The sequence below is a fragment of the Passer montanus genome, unplaced genomic scaffold (genome assembly GCF_014805655.1).
Source record: "Passer montanus isolate IOZ18808 unplaced genomic scaffold, ASM1480565v1 scaffold35, whole genome shotgun sequence".
NCBI lineage: Eukaryota > Metazoa > Chordata > Aves > Passeriformes > Passeridae > Passer > Passer montanus.
The window spans coordinates 7,164,865-7,183,445 of record NW_024368263.1 but is presented as its reverse complement, the minus strand read 5'-3'; the positions used below and the strand labels follow the sequence as shown (position 1 = coordinate 7,183,445).

Below are 18,581 nucleotides of genomic sequence, written 5' to 3'. Positions count from 1 at the left end.
CTGGCACCAGGCCAGTGCAGCTCCAGGGGGGTTTAAACGACCCCATCAAGGCCCCCTGGAGTCAGGACATCTTTAAATCCCTCTCAGGAACACCAGCCATCCTGCCCCATTTGGGGAGGGATTTCCCTCCCTCCCAGGCAGGAGAGGTGAGGCAGGAGCCCAGGGAGCTGGAGCTGTGGCACTGCTGGGTGACACTGCTGGGTGGCACTGTGTGGGTCAATGGTGGGTGGCACTGCTGGGTGTCCCTGCTGGGTGTCCCTGCTGGGTGACACTGCATGGGTCACTGGTGGGTGACACTGTGTGGGTCACTGGTGGGTGACACTGGTGGGTGACACTGTGTGGGTGGTGGCTGTGAGGAGATGTGGCCTCAGCCCTCTCCCGAGTCCTCTGCACCCCTCACTCCTAGAAGATGTCAGCATTTGGGTTTTGGGATTTGGGATTTGGGGGGAAGGTGTCACCTCAAGGCCCTGCTCTGCCCTTTGGACTCAGTTTCTCACTGTTTGTCCCCAACTCCTTCATGCCACCCTTCTTTTTCAGCAAAATGAGCTGCAAATTCATTCAACAACTCAGTCAAGGGTTCAGTCATAAACTGTTCTTTGGTCTGGATCCCCAGGGATGCAGAATGATTTTTGAGTGTGGATGCAATGCTGGGGTCCCAGCCAGCCTCCAAATTCCCAGTGTGGAGTGTGCAAGGCAAGGAGAAGCCTGGATATTGAGGGACAGAAGGAGAGGCCTCAGCAGCAGCCAGGGAGAGGAAAGAGGAGGAACTGATGCCTTGGGAAGGCTGAGCTGGAACAGAGGCTGGACACAGTTCCAGAATAAAGCAGGGATTTATTCAAAGGATCTCCTCCATGGATCCACCTGGGGCACCACAAGAACCCAGCCAGGGCTGCACCCAAGATGAACCCAAATGGTCCCAAAATGCACGAGCGCTGCCGGGGTCTCTCCCTGGGATCAGCTCTGCTCCATGTGCACATTGCAGTTCAGTGTCCAGTTCCAGCTGCAGCCCATCCAGTCCCATCCTGCTTGTTTTTCTCTCTTCAATTCACATTCTTTACGCTCTTGGGCCTGGAGTTTGTACCAGTTGTCCTTGGTGAAGCTGGAAATGTTTTGTCTGCCTACCTGTGAGGAGAACTTGCTAACACTTAATATAAAGCTCAGAGTTACACATTAAAGCAGCACAGAATCTGAAAAATACGAAAGCTAAAACTGAAGGCATAATTTCCCTCACTGCAAAAATGTTCTAAAACATGGTGGAATGAGGCTGAGCAGCTCAGCTGCTAAACAAGGACAGGTGGCACCTCTGTCTGAAGGGATCTTTTTATTGGGATGGCACCAGGAAACCTCTTTTTCTTTAACTGACGTGGATATCTGGAGTCTGATGCAGTGCTTTTTTAAAGCAGGAAATCATATTTAATAATCCAACCAGGAAAACCACTGGGAAGGGAACACAGCTGGAGGTGGACAAGTGGCTGCAGGACCAGGGGATGGTGCCACACACAACAGCAGTGCTGACAAAAAATACTCATTTTCTGTCACATCCCCATCAGGGAAAGGTCGCATTTTCCCCCCTCAAACTCTGCTGATTTAAAATAGGCATTTGGCTTCTTTTTTCTGCAATCATGAGGTATTACTCATGGCCAGAGTGAATCTATGTTTGTACCCATCTGGGTGTAATTATGGCATTCTATATGCATTGCACACAGTGTATATATTGTGCACTGAACTGCTGCCATGGCTCTTATTGAGACTCTTGATGCTTCACTTTAAAGCTTGTTTTGTTGGTTGTTTTTTGTTTGTTTTTTTTTCTTTTCCCAGAGGTTTTTAACTTCCCGTAAAAATCTATTCTGGGCTGGGACTCCTTGTGCCAAGTCTTAGGCCAAGACTGAAATTTCTTTTATGAAATTTTATTCTGAGCCAGCCTGGATGTTGTTCCAGAAGGGGGGTGAGGGCGTGGAGTAAAACCCATGTCCTGCATGGTGTGAGCAAACCTGACTCCTAAAGAACTGAATTTTGCATAATCACTTCTAGAGATGCAAAATGCTACAACTCTCAGCTGGGTTTTAAGCCCTTTCCTTTAAATCCAGGGATAAATTGTACTTGTTAATCATGCTCTGAGTCTGAATATCAGGATGTTTTTGGTGTCCAGGAGCTGGTGGCTTTGACAGTGGCCAAGGACTCTTTGCAGTTTGGTGCAGCTGCAGCCTTGGAGAAGCAAACACTGGAGGAATTTGGGTTTTGCACAGTTTATTTCAGCCTCTTTCCAGCTCCCAGAAAGAGGGAGGCCTCTAAATGAGGTGCTCTGAATTCCTGCTGAAGGGGTTCCCTGGCAGGGAATCTGGGCTGTAGAGGATGCAAATGCATCGTCCTTGTGCTTACCCACAGGTTTATTGATGCAAACACATCACTTGCAGTAAATGTGGAGAAGATCTCCTCAGCCAGTGCCTGAGCCAGCTGTGTGCACAAGAAGAAGAGAACTGAACAGTCACAAGATACAGGCAAGAAGAGGGCTTGAGTTTGTTCATAAGTCTAAAGGAAAATTTGGGTTTCTCTGCATTTGAATCCGAGCAATTTCTGTGATGGGCCTCTGGCTCCCAAAGGGCTCTGCAAAAGCTTTGATAAAAAAAGAAGCTGTGAAAGAGCAGCTGCAGTTTACCTGCAGCTTCTGCACCACTGCACAAAACCATTCCAGCGTTCCTTGGCTTCTGAAAGGGCTGGGAAGGGCAGTTGGAGCAGGCGTGCTCTTCTCAGACAGAGGGGATGGAAGGGCCACATCCACCAGCCTGAAATCCCAGGGTAATGTTCCATTTCTGGCCATTTATTTGTTGCCTCCATACTGAACTTGTTCCGCCCTCTTGCACAGCACAAAACCTCCCAGATTTACCTTCAAGAAGCAGAGCCTGCCCTGCTGGAGACACCTCCCTCCTGCTCTGCTCCACATCCAGCACAGCAGGTTGTCCACAGCATGAGCAGGGGTGCTCCAAGGATTTTGGGAATGGTCCTTTGTGATTTTAATGCCTTTAGTTTTTTTCTTTTTCCTCTGTACTTTCAAAAGGCTGAGTCACAGAAAGAAAGGAAAGGAAGGAAAGGAAGGAAAGGAAGGAAGGAAAGGAAAGAAAGGAAATTCAGCCAGTCGTTTCCTTTCTGGATGAATTAATGCATTCCCTCTGCAGTGCACTGAACTGTGCTTCCCTGATGTCCTGTTTGCTGAGCTCCTGAAGTGAGCACCTGGGCACAACTTTCAATTTCAATGAAATACCCCCGAAAGGAGATCCTTTAAAGAGAGAGGGGAAGCCCAGTTCTACCTGTGCTGCTGTGACCCTGGAACTCCTGTGTGATGCACAGAGTCCATCAGCCCAGAGTGATGAGAACTGGAAACATTTTCCTCTGCTCCAGCGTCCAACCCCATCTCCCTCAGCCTTCTTGCACCTGGAGCCACTGGACGTTGCCATCATTTGGTGCCACTGCCTTGTGGAGTTGTTTAGATCCCTGTTCCACTTAAAGAGATTAATTGCTCCTCTTTGTCTTTAAATCCTTTTGCTTGAAAGAGTAACCTGGACAGGTTTGTGGTGCAAATACAACACCCACCCGCACCTCAGCACAGAGTCCCTTTGGTCTGGAACAAATTCCACCACCTTTGGCTCTTTGTATCCACAAACAGAGACGATGTTTGAGGCACCTGAGCACACAGGGCTGCTGTAAAAATTAATTAGGTGCTGGTTTGAAGGTGCTTTGAAGATGAAAAGCAGCGCAGTGCTTGAGGTTTACTGGCTCTCTGGAGGTTCTCTCCCTGTGCTGCAGGCTGGGTTGGAGTCTCAGGTGCTGCTTCTGTTTGGTGTTTCCCTGGCTGCACTAGCACCCAGTGCCAGGGGCGTCTCACCCCCCTGCCAGGAACATTTTAGGGGATGTTTTCCTCCCAAATGACACAGCCAGGTGTTTTGGAGCACCCATCTCCTGTGTTTTGTGCAGACCCATCACATTTTGTTGCTGTGAACCTCTTCAGGAAGAGCTGTTGGGCTAAAACACCCTGAACTCCCAGGAGTTACAAACTTTACAAGCAGAGCATCAAATCACAGATTCATAGAGTGGTTTTGATGTTGCCTTTCTGCAACCTGGAAATGAAACTTAATTAATAATTTTAGTAAGAAGGTAACAAAAGAGCAGATCTTTAATGACAGCCTTCAGGAGCAATCATGGAAAGCTGTCCACAAAGCCCACCCCTGCAGGGATGAGTACACATTTCTAGGTTTTAGGAAATTAGCATGATGGTTAAAAAGCACCAATGAGGAGGACAAGTGGTGATGTAATTCCCCCCAGGTCAGGCCCCTGCCCTGGAGCCCCTCCAGATCTGCTGGATCTCCAAGAGTTGTTCTCAGCCTTGGTTCCCAAGATCCAAGACAACACTGGGGCCTTGTGTCCCCTGGAGCTTTGGAATTTATTTTCTCTTTCTGCCTCAGGAAAGGCCATGGAAAAGTACTGAAAACAAGCCACTAATACAATAGGCTACAGAGCTACAAATATATGTGTGAAAAATACAGAGAATATAGAAAAAAAAAAAGGCAAAAGCCAAACCAACATCAGGAGGGAACCCTAGAGACCCTCTCGTTCCAACTTCCACAAGAAGTAGAAATGAATATGAGCAGTTAAACTTTTGAAGTATAAACAGAGACCACAACAAAGTGACCAGAAGAATTCAGCCCCAGACAGGCTTTTATTGTGTTTAATGCTTGGGGGATGAAGATAAAAAGTTTTTTTTTTTGGGGGGGGGGAGGGGTGGTTTATTGAAGTTGTAGTTATGTCATTGTATTTACTCAGTATTCTGTTGGCAATTATTTAATTAGAGTCCTTTGAGCTAATACACTTGGTTAAGGTGGAAACTAAGGGAAAAAAATTTCTATGGGATTTGTACCTTGGGAAGGCTGACCTAAAACAGAGGCTGGACAGAGCTACAGAATAAAGCAGGGATTGATTCAAAGGATCTCCTCCATGGATCCACCTGGGGCAGCACAAGAGCCCAGCCAGGGCTGCACCCAAGATGAACCCAAATGGTCCCAAAATGCACGAGCGCTGCCGGGGTCTCTCCCTGGGATCAGCTCTGCTCCATGTGCACATTGCAGTTCAGTGTCCAGTTCCAGCTGCAGCCCATCCAGTCCCATCCTGCTTGTTTTTCTCTCTCCAGCCCACGGGGTTTGTGCTCTTGGGCTGAGATTTGGATCATTTGTCCTTGGTGCCCAGCTAGAGAATAAATTGTTTTGTCTCCCTGCTCTGTGAAGAGAACTTGCTAACATTTAATATGAAACTCAGAGTTACACACTAAAGCAGCACAGAATCTGAAAAACAGAAAAGCTGAACCTGAGGCATCACTGTGGGGCTTGGGCCTAACGAGGGCCCTGGGACCAGGCTGGGGCTTCAGTCCTGGGTATTCCCAACCATTGCTGGGGTGAAGGAGGGGATGCAAATGTTTCTGCATGGCTGAGACCTCCTCGTGCAAACAGCGCTTTTCACTTAATCCTGTGCCGTGAGATCCTTTTCTTCTTTCCAGAAGAGGACACAGTGTCCTGATCTCCGTTTTCCAAGATAAAAATGTGGAGTGCATGCTGTGCTTACAGAGCTTGTCACTGCTGTGCTGATCCTCGTGCACAAACCAACCCCAACAAGGAATTCCCAAGCCCTGCAGGGATCTGAGCAGTGAATCTGTGCTGGAGCAGGAGCTGCTGGGTGTTTTCCTGAGCATGGATGAGCAGGATTCAGGATTCCTGCTCAGCTCAGCCTCTCCCAGCAGCTCACAGGAGGCACTCAGAACATCAGAGCATGTGGGGTTGTGCTCAGACTGTGCTCCCAGCGATGGGAACAGGGTGATGAGCAAACAGCTCCGTGGGGTTGATCACATCCCAAAGGCAGCAAAAGGGACTCAGACCCATCCAGAGGGTGACAGGGATTCCAGAGGGGGAAAACGCCATGGGAAGCATCACAGGAACCAGCACCCCTCTGTAGATGGCAGGAATTCAGTGTTGGTATTCAGGGCAGCATTTTCAATGCTTTAATTACATTCTGGGGAATGGAATGAAATCCTGCTGACCTTGTGGATGCAGGCAGGAGCTGGGAGCAGTGGATGGAGCGAGGCAGCTCCTGCCCAACCTGAAACCTCCCAGCACATATTTCCAGCCCCTTTCCTCTGCTCCCCACCAAGGTTGTGCTGGGAGAGGGAAGGAGGGTGTCCCTGGGGGCTGCAGAAAGGAGGGGGTGTCCCTGGAAGGGGGGTTCTTCCAGAAGGTGTGGTCCTCAGGAGGAGAGAATCCTTGGAGGGAGGTCACTCGGAGGAGGGGGTTACCTGGAGGATGGGGGTCCCTGGGAGGGGGATCTCTCAGAGAATGGAATCCCCAGGAGAAGGGAGTCTTCAAGAGAGGTGGTCATACAGAAAATGTGATCCCCAGGAGGAGAGAATCCTTGGAAGGGGTCACCCAAGGGATGGGGTACCCAGGGTAGGGGTCCTCAGGAGAGGCGATCACCTGGAGAATGGGGTCCCCATGAGGAGAGAATCCTTGGAAGAGGGGATCCCTTGGAAGAGGAGTTACCTGCAGGATGGGGGTCCCTGGGAGGGGGATCTCTCAGAGAATGGAATCCCCGGGAGAGGGGGATCCTCAGGAAAGGTGGTCACACAAAAAATGGGGTCCCCATGAGGAGAGAATCCTTGGAAGAGGGGATCCCTTGGAAGAGGAGTTACCTGCAGGATGGGGGTCCCTGGGAGGGGGATCTCTCAGAGAATGGAATCCCCGGGAGAGGGGGATCCTCAGGAAAGGTGGTCACACAAAAAATGGGGTCCCCATGAGGAGAAGAGAATCCTTGGAACAGGAGATCCCTTGGAGGAGGGGTTACCTGCAGGATGGGGCCCTGAGGGAGGAGTGTCCCTGCGAGGGAAGGGGTCCCGAGCCCTCGGGAGGGAAGGAAAGGGGATCCCTGGATCGGGGGTGTCCCGGGAGGGGAGGAAGGTCAGCAGCAGGGAGGGGCAGGCACTGCGGACCGGAGCGGACCGGGGTGGGCGCGTGGGGGTACCGGGGATACCGGGTGTACCGAGGGGGACCGAGGGGGACCGGCGGGTACTGGGAGGTACAGTGGGGTACCGGGGATACTGGGGAATACCGTAGGGTACCGGGGGGTACCGGCAGGGTTCGGCGGGTACCGGGGGTACTGGCGGACTTCAAGGGGTACCGGGAGGTACCGGGGGGTACTGGCGGTACCGGCGGGGTTCAGGGGGTTCCGGCGGGTACTGGCGGGGTTCGGGGGGTTCGGGGCTCTCCGGCTCCGCTGCCGAGGGGCGGTCCCGGGCCGGGGGGCGGTGGCAGCAGCCGGGCCCGGCCCCTCCGGCTCGGGTGGGACGGGAAGGGGAAGGAGCGGGGAGGAAGAGGAGGAGTTGGGCTGCACCTGGTGCGCGTCATTACTCGCGGGTGCCGATGGCTGGGGCAGCCGAGCCGGCGGGGCTGCGCGCAGAACGGTGAGAAAACCGCATTTCCAGGGCTCTAGGGCGGGGGAAAAGGGAGATGTGGAAAGCACGAGTGTCCTCCCTGTGAGACACGCGGGGTACCCGCGGCTGGGGCGCGGTGGGGATGCGGGAGGATGCTGGGGATGCTCAGGAGATGCTCAGGGATGCAGGGGGATGCTCAGGGGTGCTGGAGATGCTCAGGAATGCTCAGGGATGCAGGAGGATGCTCAGGGATGCGGGAGGATGCGCGGGGTGCTGGAGATGCTCAGAGGATGCTCAGGGATGCTGGAGGATGGTCAGGGATGCAGGGGATGATCAGAGGATGCTCAGGGATGTTAAGGGATGCTGGAGATACTCAGGGATGCAGGAGGATGCTCGGGGATGCTCAGGAATGCTGGGGATGCTCAGGGATGCTGCGGGACTCTCGGTGATGCTCAGGGATGCAGGGGGACGCTCAGAGGATGCTCAGGGATGCAGAGGATGCTCAGGGTTGCTGGGGATGCTCAGAGGATGCTCAGGGATGCAGGAGGATGTTGCGGGAGCCGTGCGGGGACAGCCCGACCCGGCTGTGCTCCGTGTCATTCCTTGTTCCCGCAGGGAAACAGGGATGAGTCTGGAAGGAAGGGATTTGCAGCCCTGAGCAGGGCAGGGGTTCCCCTTAGGGGCTGGTAAGGGAGAAAATTCAGGAAAGGGAGAAAATTCACCCCATTTTTTTATTTGCCACATAAAGCATTTGTGTTATTCCATGTTGTTACAGTCACAATTTCAGTAATGTAAAGAGCACAGCAGAGTTTTGCTTGGGGACCACCTCGGCTGCCGGCTTGTAGCAGCAAGATCAATAATCCCATTTTCTTGCCTTTCCATGGGGTTGTTCACTGATGAGTTGGTTTTGCCTCGAGCCACAGCTCATTTAGCTGTGGCTGACACCCCTCTTGTTTGTTTTTTTTGGGTTTGGGGTTTTTTTTTGCTTGAGAGACAAGGCAAACGTGCTGTGCAGCGCTAAGTCACCATGTGACCTTTAAAGCCCGCTGTCAGGTTGGTGCCTGGGGAAGGGAGGGGAGGCTTCCCGAGGATCAGCTGAGCATTATTTGAGAAGCATCTCTGGCATCTCTGATGGGGAATTAAAGCCCAAACCCAGCCATTCCCTTGAGATGGCTTTGACTGAGATGCCCACAAGCGTTCCTGTGTCAGCCGCTTCCCACCGCAGCACAAATCACAAGGCAGTGCCTGAACTGAGCAGGGTCTCACAGGCTGACATTATCTTCATTTTGTCTGCTATTAATCAATTAAAATGCCTTGGCAGCTTTTTCTGCTCGGCCTCTGTCTTCCTTTCTTTCATCTGGAGTTTCAAAGAGGGTTTTGGTTGGTTTTTTTTTCTCCCCCAAATATAATTTTTCACCCTTCAAGTGATGTTTCTTCAGTGTCCTTCATCGTTCTGTAGCCTACGTGGAGGTGGCAGGTGTAATATGAAAAATTAATTAAAATTCTTCAAATGACCCTTCCTCCAACCTGGCTGACGTAAATGAAAGCATGGCAGAGTTCCAGTGGAGATGTGGGAGTATTTTGGGTTTTAGAAGTGGATAGAAAATAATTAGAGAAAAACAGTATCTGGCACTGATGACTGAATCTTGTTAAATAATCTTTGCCACTTTGGGGGTTTGATTAAAACAGTATTCATTAATAATAATATTATAATTAATAAAATAATTATAATTTAATTAAAATATTGTGGCTGAGGGAAGGGGTCGCTGGGTTAGACCCCTTTGTTGAGGAGAGACCTTGATGGAGTTTTATTCCTGGGAGTGCTCTTGGAATGTGCAAACAGTGGCACTTGCAGGGCATGCTGTGAGCACAGGGAGAAGCACAATGATTTTCATGACCTGTAAGCAAGAACCGCTGCTTTTGATTATTTTTCAAACACTCTGCTGTCACTAGGAAAGGTTTTTTGCCTGAAAATATCCAGAGGAGTTGTGCTCATTTTTCCTGCAGGGCTTGGTTACTATCCTAGCTCGCGGTTGAAGCATTTTGTAGTTGGATTTTTATTTTTTTTTTAAGCAAAGTATTTTTACATTTTTAATTTTTGAAGTAGTCTCAGTGGGAGGGCAGCACTCCAGGCTGGAGGTGGGATTCCTTCCCAGAAATTCTCTTGTAGTGATTGTATCCTACATCCCTTGTGGGGTCACTGCTCCATGGAGGACCCCAGAGCCAGCCTGGGAGTGGGAATTTGGTTCTTTTTAGCCCCTTTTTCCCTCTTCTCACCCCTCCCATGCTCAGACAGGCTCTGTGTATAAAATATTTGTGTATTTATAGTGGTGTTGACATCTGAAGAACTTCCTGTGTCCCGTTCCTGAGGTGCTGTCTGTGCTCCAAAAAAAGATTTCCCCGTTAAAATCCAGCCAGGGAAGGAAGTTTGAGCCATGTGGTGTCTGACAGATAACTCAGAGCCCCGGGCTCTGCACAGGCACCAGCAACATCAGCCTGCTTCTGGAAGGAGTGCTGGGAGCTGGAAAGCTGGAATATGGATAAATTCCACATTCTCCACTCTGTTTTGGCTGAAGGATTGAACTGATTACTCAGTTTCTTTTTGGAGTCCTGGCTGCTGAGAATTGGAGACTTTCTGTGCTGCCAGGCACTGACCCCCAGGAGAACACTGCACTGACCTGAGGCCCTGGAGAAGCTTCCAAAATGGAATGAAGGAACTGGGATTGTGGGTGTGGAGTTTGGGTAGAAGTGTGTGATATCACAGGGTGGAAAACTTATAGTTTAAGGGTTTAGAATACAGTAATAAATATAGAGCAAGATGGAGGTTTTGGGGCAGAGGCTGCTCCTTCTTCTCCTTCTTCTCCATGGGTTTGGGTGGTTCTGTGTAATTGGATAAAAATCCACATTGCAGGGCATGGGTGGTTGGTTGTTGGGTTAAAAGTGAAAATAATTTAGGTGTAATTTCTTAATTGGACAGTTTATCTTTAAAAGGCCTTGTAGAGATAGATAGTTACAGCCATTTTGTGTCTTGTTAGTGAAATACTGCAGAACTCACCCCTTGCAAGACTGTAATATAGATAAGAAATAATAAACATCTGAGTCTGAACACAAAATACCATTCGAGAGCCTCAATCCTGACCTTGCCAGAGGCAGAAGAGAAGCCAAAACCCAGCAGTTTTTCACTGCTGTTGCTGGAGGTGAGGTGTGTGGCACCTGTCCCCTCTGAGCAGCTCCTGTTCTTGTTCACCCTCCCAGGTGAAATGTCCAACGTTCCCAGGTGAGGAAGCAGAGGGAGATGGAGATTGAGCCCTGACTGCCAACCCCAGGCAGCAAAAAGGGTGGCAAAACCCAGGAGAGAGGAACCCTTGCAGCCCCCCATCCCTCCATCCCTCCCCAGGTACGTGCAGGCATCGCCTGGAAGAACATTTCCCATTTCATTCCATTTATTAATTTCATTTCTTTTTCCTGTCCCAAGGCCACGTGCAGCACTGCTGGCTGGGGTGGTGAAGAGGTTAAAGAGGCTGAAGGAGGAGTGAGTGGTGCTGGCTGTGCTCCAGCAGGGAAGGGGGTTACTCACACCCAATTGCACAGCTCGCCCCGGGGCAGCTGGCTGCTGTCCCTGCTGTCCCTGCCTCTGCTCCTGCCAGCAGCCCGGAATTGTGCTCCACTAAAGTGGTTGGGATTGGGATCCACGGGGGAAAGATGGAAAAAAGCCTGGCTGAAGTCAGGGCTAGTGAGCTGGGCTAGAGCTGGTCCTGCTGGTCCCTGGGGTGGAGGGTGGCTCCAAGGCATCCTGAGGCATCTTCAGCCCAAATTCCCAGGTGGATTCCTAATTGCTGTCATTCCCAGTTTCTCTCATTCCCAATTTCTCTCATTCCCAATTCCCAGTTTCTCCCATTCCCAATTCCCAGTCTCTCCCGTTCCCAGTCTCTCCCGTTCCAGTTTCTCTAGTTCCCAGTTTCTCTCATTCCCAGTTTCTCTCATTCCCATTTCTCTTATTCATAGTTGCCAGTCTCTCATTCCCAATTCCCAGTTTCTCTCATTCCCAGTTTTTCCCATTCCCAATTTTTCCCATTCCCAAATTCTCTCTTTCCCAGTTTCTCATTCCCAGTTTTCAATCTCTCTCGTCCCTCATCTCTCTCATTCCCAATCTCGCCCATTCTCAATGCCCAGTTTCTCTCATTCCCAATTCCTCTCATTCCCAGTTTTTCCCATTCCCAATTTTTCCCATTCCCCAATTCTCTCTTTCCCAGTTTCTCATTCCCAGTTTTCTATCTCTCTCGTCCCTCATCTCTCTCATTCCCAATCTCTCCCATTCTCAATTCCCAGTTTCTCTCATTCCCAGTTTTTCCCATTCCCAATTTTTCCCATTCCCAAATTCTCTCTTTCCCAGTTTCTCTCATTCCCAGTTGTCAATCTCTCTCATCCCTCATCTCTCTCATTCCCAATCTCTCCCATTCTCAATTCCCAGTTTCTCTCATTCCCAATTCCTCTCATTCCTAGTTTCTCTCATTCCCAATTGTCAGTCTCTCTCATCCCTCATCTCTCATTCCCAGTTTCTCCCATTCCCAATTCCCAGTCTCTCCCGTTCCCAGTCTCTCCCGTTCCAGTTTCTCTAGTTCCCAGTTTCTCTCATTCCCAGTTTCTCTCATTCCCATTTCTCTTATTCGCAGTTGCCAGTCTCTCATTCCCAATTCCTCTCATTCCCAGTTTTTCCCATTCCCAATTTTTCCCATTCCCAAATTCTCTCTTTCCCAGTTTCTCATTCCCAGTTTTCAATCTCTCTCGTCCCTCATCTCTCTCATTCCCAATCTCTCCCATTCCCAACTCCCAGTTTCTCCCATTCCCGATTCCTCTCATTCCTAGTTTCTCTCATTTCCAGTTTCTCTCTTTCCCAGTCTCTCCCATTCTCAGTTCCCAGTTTCTCTCATTCCCAGTTTCTCCCATTCCTCATTCCCAGTTTCTCCCATTCCCAATTCCCAGTTTCTCCCATTCCCAGTCTCTCCCATTCCCAGTTTCTCCCAGTCTCTCCCATTCCCAGTTTCTCTGTGACATGGACCAGAAAGCACTAAAACATGAAGAACTGGAAGTGAAACCTTTCTGTGACAATCCCAAACCAAAACGCGCTGAACGCTGCAACTGCCCGGCCTCAGCTTGGGAAATTATTTTGTCATTTAATAAAAAATTTGTATTTTTTTCTTCTTCAAGCAGCCCTGAAAATGGCCCCGGGTGCCCCGAGAGAAGCAGGGGTGTGGAGGCAGACCCGAGCTCTGCTCTTCAAGAACTGTCTCATCAAGTGCAGGACCAAGAAGAGCAGCGTCCAGGTGGGGGCCTGGGCTAAACAATCCCAAACCACAGCAAAAAATTTAATTTTTAAAATAAAAATAAAGAAAGAAATAAAGCCCATGAGGCTTTATGGTCTGCTCTCAATTTTGGGGTGAAATATTCCTTTTTAGAAGGAGTTTTGTGATGCTTTGTTTAGAAAATATTCTAATATGTAAGACTGTAGATAAAACCCCTGAATGTTAAATATTATTTATTTATTAATATATATATATAATATATTCATCACTTGAGACTTAAATAACTCCCAAATCAGAGCAAAACTTGGTTTTATTTTAAACTTCATGAGGCTTTATGGTCTGCTCTGAATTTTGGGGTGAAGTATTCCTTTTTAGAGGGGTTTTGTGATGCTTTGTTTAAAAAATATTCTAATATGTAAGGCTTCAGATAAAAACTCTGAATATTAAATTATATCTACTAATCAATATATATATACTATCTATTCACCACTTGGGGTTTCAAGAACTCCCAAATAACAGCAAAAAGTATTTATTTAAAATAAAAATAAATAAAGCAATGAAGCCCATGAGGCTTTATGGTCTGCTCTCAATTTTGGGGTGAAATATTCCTTTTTAGAAGGAGTTTTGTGTTGCTTTGTTTAAAAAATATTCTAATGTGTAAGGCTTCAGATAAAAACTCTGAATATTAAATATTATCTATTTATTTATATATATATTTAATATATTTACAACTTGGGGTTTAAATAACTCCCAAATCACAGCAAAACTCAGTTTTATTGTAAACATCATGAGGCTTTATGGTCTGCTCTGAATTTTGGGGTGAAATATGCTTTTGTAGAAGGAGTTCTGTCATCCTTTGATAAAAAAAATATTCTAATGTGTAAGGCTTTATCTAGATAAAACCCCTGAATACTAAATTATATATATATAAATATATATATTTATAATTATGCATATTATATGGCATAGTAATTGTGTATAATAGCATATTATAATCATATACTATATTAATATATATGTATAATTATATAATTATATTATTAATAGGTAATATATTGTATCTAATAAATACAATTATCTGCTAATGTGTAAGGCTTTATCTAGATAAAACCCCTGAATACTAAATTATATATATATAAATATATATATTTATAATTATGCATATTATATGGCATAGTAATTGTGTATAATAGCATATTATAATCATATACTATATTCATATATATGTATATGTTATATAATTATATTATTAATAAATAATATATTGCATCTAATAGATACAATTATCTATTTAAGAAATATACAATTACATTTCAATTAAATATACAATTAAATAAATAATTTAATATTTAATAGATACTATTTATTTAATAAATATGCAGTTACATATTATAAATATAATATATATAATTCTACATGTTTATAAATATATACATATACAATATATAATGTAATAATATTGTATTATTGTATAATATTTGTATTGCATTTGTTATATAGAAATATTATAATATTATATATTTATAAATATATCTATTTAAAAGAGTATGTTAATTAATATTTTAGTAAATTATATCAACTAGTATATACTATGTATTAGCAAGTCAAAAATATTCTAATTATGTTTAAATACTATATCAATTAATGCATTAGTAAATTATATTAGTATAGTTTTTAATGTTATACATATGCTGTAGTACATATTATACATATTAATAATATCAAATATATAAAAAATATATATTATAATATATTTATATATATAAAATATATAGTATATATAATATGTGTGTTTTAAAAAATATAAATATATATACATAATATATATATTTAAATATATCTATTTAAAATATACTTGTATATTTCCAGCTCGGTGCCCTTTCAAAGCTTCCACAGCTGTGACCACGCTGAGAAGTGAGCTCAGACCTCCCCTAAAATATTTATTTCTATCTAAAAAAAAATATTTATGTCTCTTTTTTGAAAGATTTCTTTCTCTTTTCTCTGGGTGTGGAGGCTTTGATGATTTCAGATGAATTTTGAGGAAGAGGAGACCTTGCAGAGCTTGGCTGGGCTCCTTCAGTGGCTCCCAGCTTTTGTTTTGAGCTGGAAATATTATGAGGTTTTTTGAAATATTCCATTTTTTTGGTGCACATGGTGCTTTTCTCGCTATTTTTTCCTGTTCTGCTGATCCTGATGAATATATAATGATTTTTTTTTGGCCCTTTCAGACATTGGATTGTGAAATATTCCATTTTTTTTGGTGCACACGCTGCTTTTCCCACTATTTTTCCTGTTCTGCTGATCCAGATGAGTCCTTAATGAGTTTTTTGAACTTTTGAAGCATTGAATTTTGATATATTCCATATTTCTTTAATGCAGAAGGTGTTTTCCCAAAGTTTCTCCTGTTCTGGCTCATCCTGATGAGTATATAAAGATTTTTTTTTGACCCTAGAGATACTTAATTTTAAAATATTCCATTTTTTGGTGCAGAAGTTGCTTTTCCCACTATTTTTCCTGTTTTGGCTGATCCTGATGAGTACATGATGAGTTTTTTTGACCCTTTCAGATACTGAATTTTAAAATATTTCATTTTTTCCATCCAGGACATGCTTTCCCTGTGGTTTCTCTTGTTCTGGCTGATCCTGACGAGTTTATAATGAATTTTTTTGACCTTTTCTGATATGGAATTGTAAAATATTCCAATTTTTTTTGCCCAGGAGGTGCTTTTCCCCCTGTTTTTCCTCTTCTGGCTGATCCTGGTGAGCACGATGCACCCTCACAGGAAATAGGATGAAGTTTTTTTAATATTCCATATTTTTTGGTGCTTTTCCCTCTGTTTTTCCATTCTGGCTGATCCTCATGGGTACATAAAGAGCTTTTTTGACCCTTTCAGATATTTAATTTTGAAATAGTTCCATTTTTTTTGTCCAAGAGCTTGTGGTTTCTCCTGTTCTGGCTGATCCTGATGAGCACGATGCACCCTCACAGGAAATAGGATGAATTTTTTTGAAATATTCCAATTTTTGGTGCAGGAAGTGATGTTCCCTCTGTTTTTTCCATTCTGGCAGGTCCTGATGAGAATATAATGAATATTTGGGAACCTTTGAAACACTGAATTTTGAAATATTCCATTTTTTTAGGCACAAGGTGCTTTTCCCACTGTTTTTCCCATTCTGGCTGATCCTAATGAGCCTATAATGAATTTTTTTGACCATTTGAGATACAGAAATTATGAAATATTCCTTTTTTCGATGCAGGAGCTGCTTTTCCCTCTGTTTTTCCTTTTCTGGCTGATCCTGATGAGTACATAATGACCTTTTTTCAGTATTTGAAATACCAAATTTTAAAATATTCCATTTTTTTTCGTACAGGAGGTGCTTTTCCCCCTGTTTTTCCTCTTCTGGCTGATCCTGATGAGCATGATGCACCCTCACAGGAAATATGAGGTTTTTTAAAATATTCCCTTTTTTTTGGTGCAGGAAGTGTTTTTCTCCTATTTTTCCTGTTTTGGCTGATCCTGATGAGTCCATAATGAGTTTTTTGAACCTTTGAAACACTGAATTTTGAAATAGTTCGTATTTGAAATATTCCTTTTTTTTGGTGCAGAGGGTGCTTTTCTCAGTGTTTCTCCTACTCTGGCTTATCTTAATGAGTATATAATTAATTTTTTTGACCCTTTGAAATACTGCATTATTAAATATTCAATTATTTTGGTGCAGGAGGTGCTTTTCCTTCTGTTTTTCTATTTCTGGCTGATCCTGATGAGTATATAATGAGGATTTTTGACCCTTTCAGATACTGAATTTTGAAATATTTAATTTTTTTCCATCCAGGAGGTGCTTTCCCTGTGGTTTCTCTTGTTCTGGCTGACCCAGATGAGCACCCACTGATGTTTTCTCAACATTTGAGATACTGAATTATAAAATATTCCTTTTTTTTTGCCCAGGAGGTGCTTTTCCCCCTGTTTTTCCTCTTCTGGCTGATCCTGGTGAGCACGATGCACCCTCACAGGAAATAGGATGAAGTTTTTTTAATATTCCATATTTTTTGGTGCTTTTCCCTCTGTTTTTCCATTCTGGCTGATCCTCATGGGTACATAAAGAGCTTTTTTGACCCTTTCAGATATTTAATTTTGAAATAGTTCCATTTTTTTTGTCCAAGAGCTTGTGGTTTCTCCTGTTCTGGCTGATCCTGATGAGCACGATGCACCCTCACAGGAAATAGGATGAATTTTTTTGAAATATTCCAATTTTTGGTGCAGGAAGTGATGTTCCCTCTGTTTTTTCCATTCTGGCAGGTCCTGATGAGAATATAATGAATATTTGGGAACCTTTGAAACACTGAATTTTGAAATAGTTCATATTTGAAATATTCCTTTTTTATGGTGCAGAGGCTGCTTTTCTCAGTGTTTCTCCCATTCTGGCTTATCCTAATGAGTATATAATTAATTTTTTTGACCCTTTGAAATACTGCATTATTAAATATTCAATTATTTTGGTGCAGGAGGTGCTTTTCCTTCTGTTTTTCTATTTCTTGTTGATCCTAATGAGCATATAATGAATTTTTTTGACCCTTTCAAGTACTGAATTTTGAAATATTTAATTTTTTTCCATCCAGGAGATGCTTTCCCTGTGGTTTCTCTTGCTCTGGCTGACCCAGATGAGCACCCACTGATGTTTTCTCAACATTTGAGATACTGAATTATAAAATATTCCTCTTTTTTTTTGCCCAGGAGGTGCTTTTCCCCCTGTTCTTCCTCTTCTGGCTGATCCTGATGAGCATGATGCACCCTCACAGGAGATACGACGAGGTGCCCAACACGGACCTGGGCCCCCTGGACCCCTCGGTGCTGCTGAATTTTGTCATCGGCTACACCCCCCCCACGGCCCTGGCCCGGGAGATCATGAAGAAAGTGGCTTTTGACAACTTTGAGGATGGTACTCACACCTGAAATCTTATTTTTTCCCTCCCTATCTCATGCCGTGACTTGTGTTTTAATGGGGAGGTCGGTGGTGCTGTTAATAGGAAAAAATCTGAATTTTTCAGAGGAGGGAATGTGAAGGTGTTGTGGTTTTTTGTTGATTTTTAAGGGTTTTTATTATTAGTTTTGGTTTATTTTTCTGGGTTTATGCAGGTTTTTGGATGGGTTTAGGGTTTTTTCCTTGGTAATGGGGTTTTTTGGTTGAGTTTTGCTGGTTTTTGTGTTAGTTTTTTTGTTTATTTTTTTGTTTGTTTGTTTTAAGGGGGTTTTTTTGGTTGTTTTATGGTTTTTTTTACTGGTTTGGTGGCTTTTTGCTGATTTTGGTGGGTTTTTTATTTGTTGAAGATTTTTTTTTTGCTGGTTTTAGAGGGTTTTTTGCTCATTTTGGGCCCCCCAGAGCCCTGGCCTGGGAAATCATGAAGAAAGTGGCTTTTGACAACTTTGAGGATGGTACTCACACCTGAAATCTTATTTTTTCCCTCCCTATCTCATGCCGTGACTTGTGTTTTAATGGGGAGGTCAGTGGTGCTGTTATAGGAAAAATTCTTTATCTTTCACAGCTTTTATATTTATATTATACTTTTATATACTATACTATATTATATAATATTATATTTTATTCTATTATACTCTATTCTATTATACTGCATTAGATATTTAATATTTAATATTATTATATATTTAATATTCAACATATTTACTATAATTTTAGATTTGTATTATATTTATAGTGTATTTAGATTTTTACTATATTCTATAGTTGTATTTTATATTTATATTATAATTTTATATATTATATTATATTATATTATATTATATTATATTATATTATAAT

The 18,581-nt window shown here is 44.1% G+C and overlaps 1 protein-coding gene across 1 annotated transcript in view; it reads left to right on the top strand.

The window, feature by feature from the left end:
- Window positions 1–7,403: 7,403 nt before the first annotated feature.
- The window catches only part of ABCA5 (ATP binding cassette subfamily A member 5), a 43,770-nt gene continuing 32,592 nt past the window's right edge, over window positions 7,404–18,581 (top strand). The window contains exons 1-4 of the mRNA XM_039716208.1: window positions 7,404–7,492; window positions 10,718–10,859; window positions 12,674–12,786; window positions 17,498–17,702. Of these exons, the coding sequence (XP_039572142.1) occupies window positions 12,682–12,786; window positions 17,498–17,702 (310 nt within the window). The 5' untranslated portion in view covers window positions 7,404–7,492; window positions 10,718–10,859; window positions 12,674–12,681. The remainder of the gene's footprint in view (window positions 7,493–10,717; window positions 10,860–12,673; window positions 12,787–17,497; window positions 17,703–18,581) is intronic.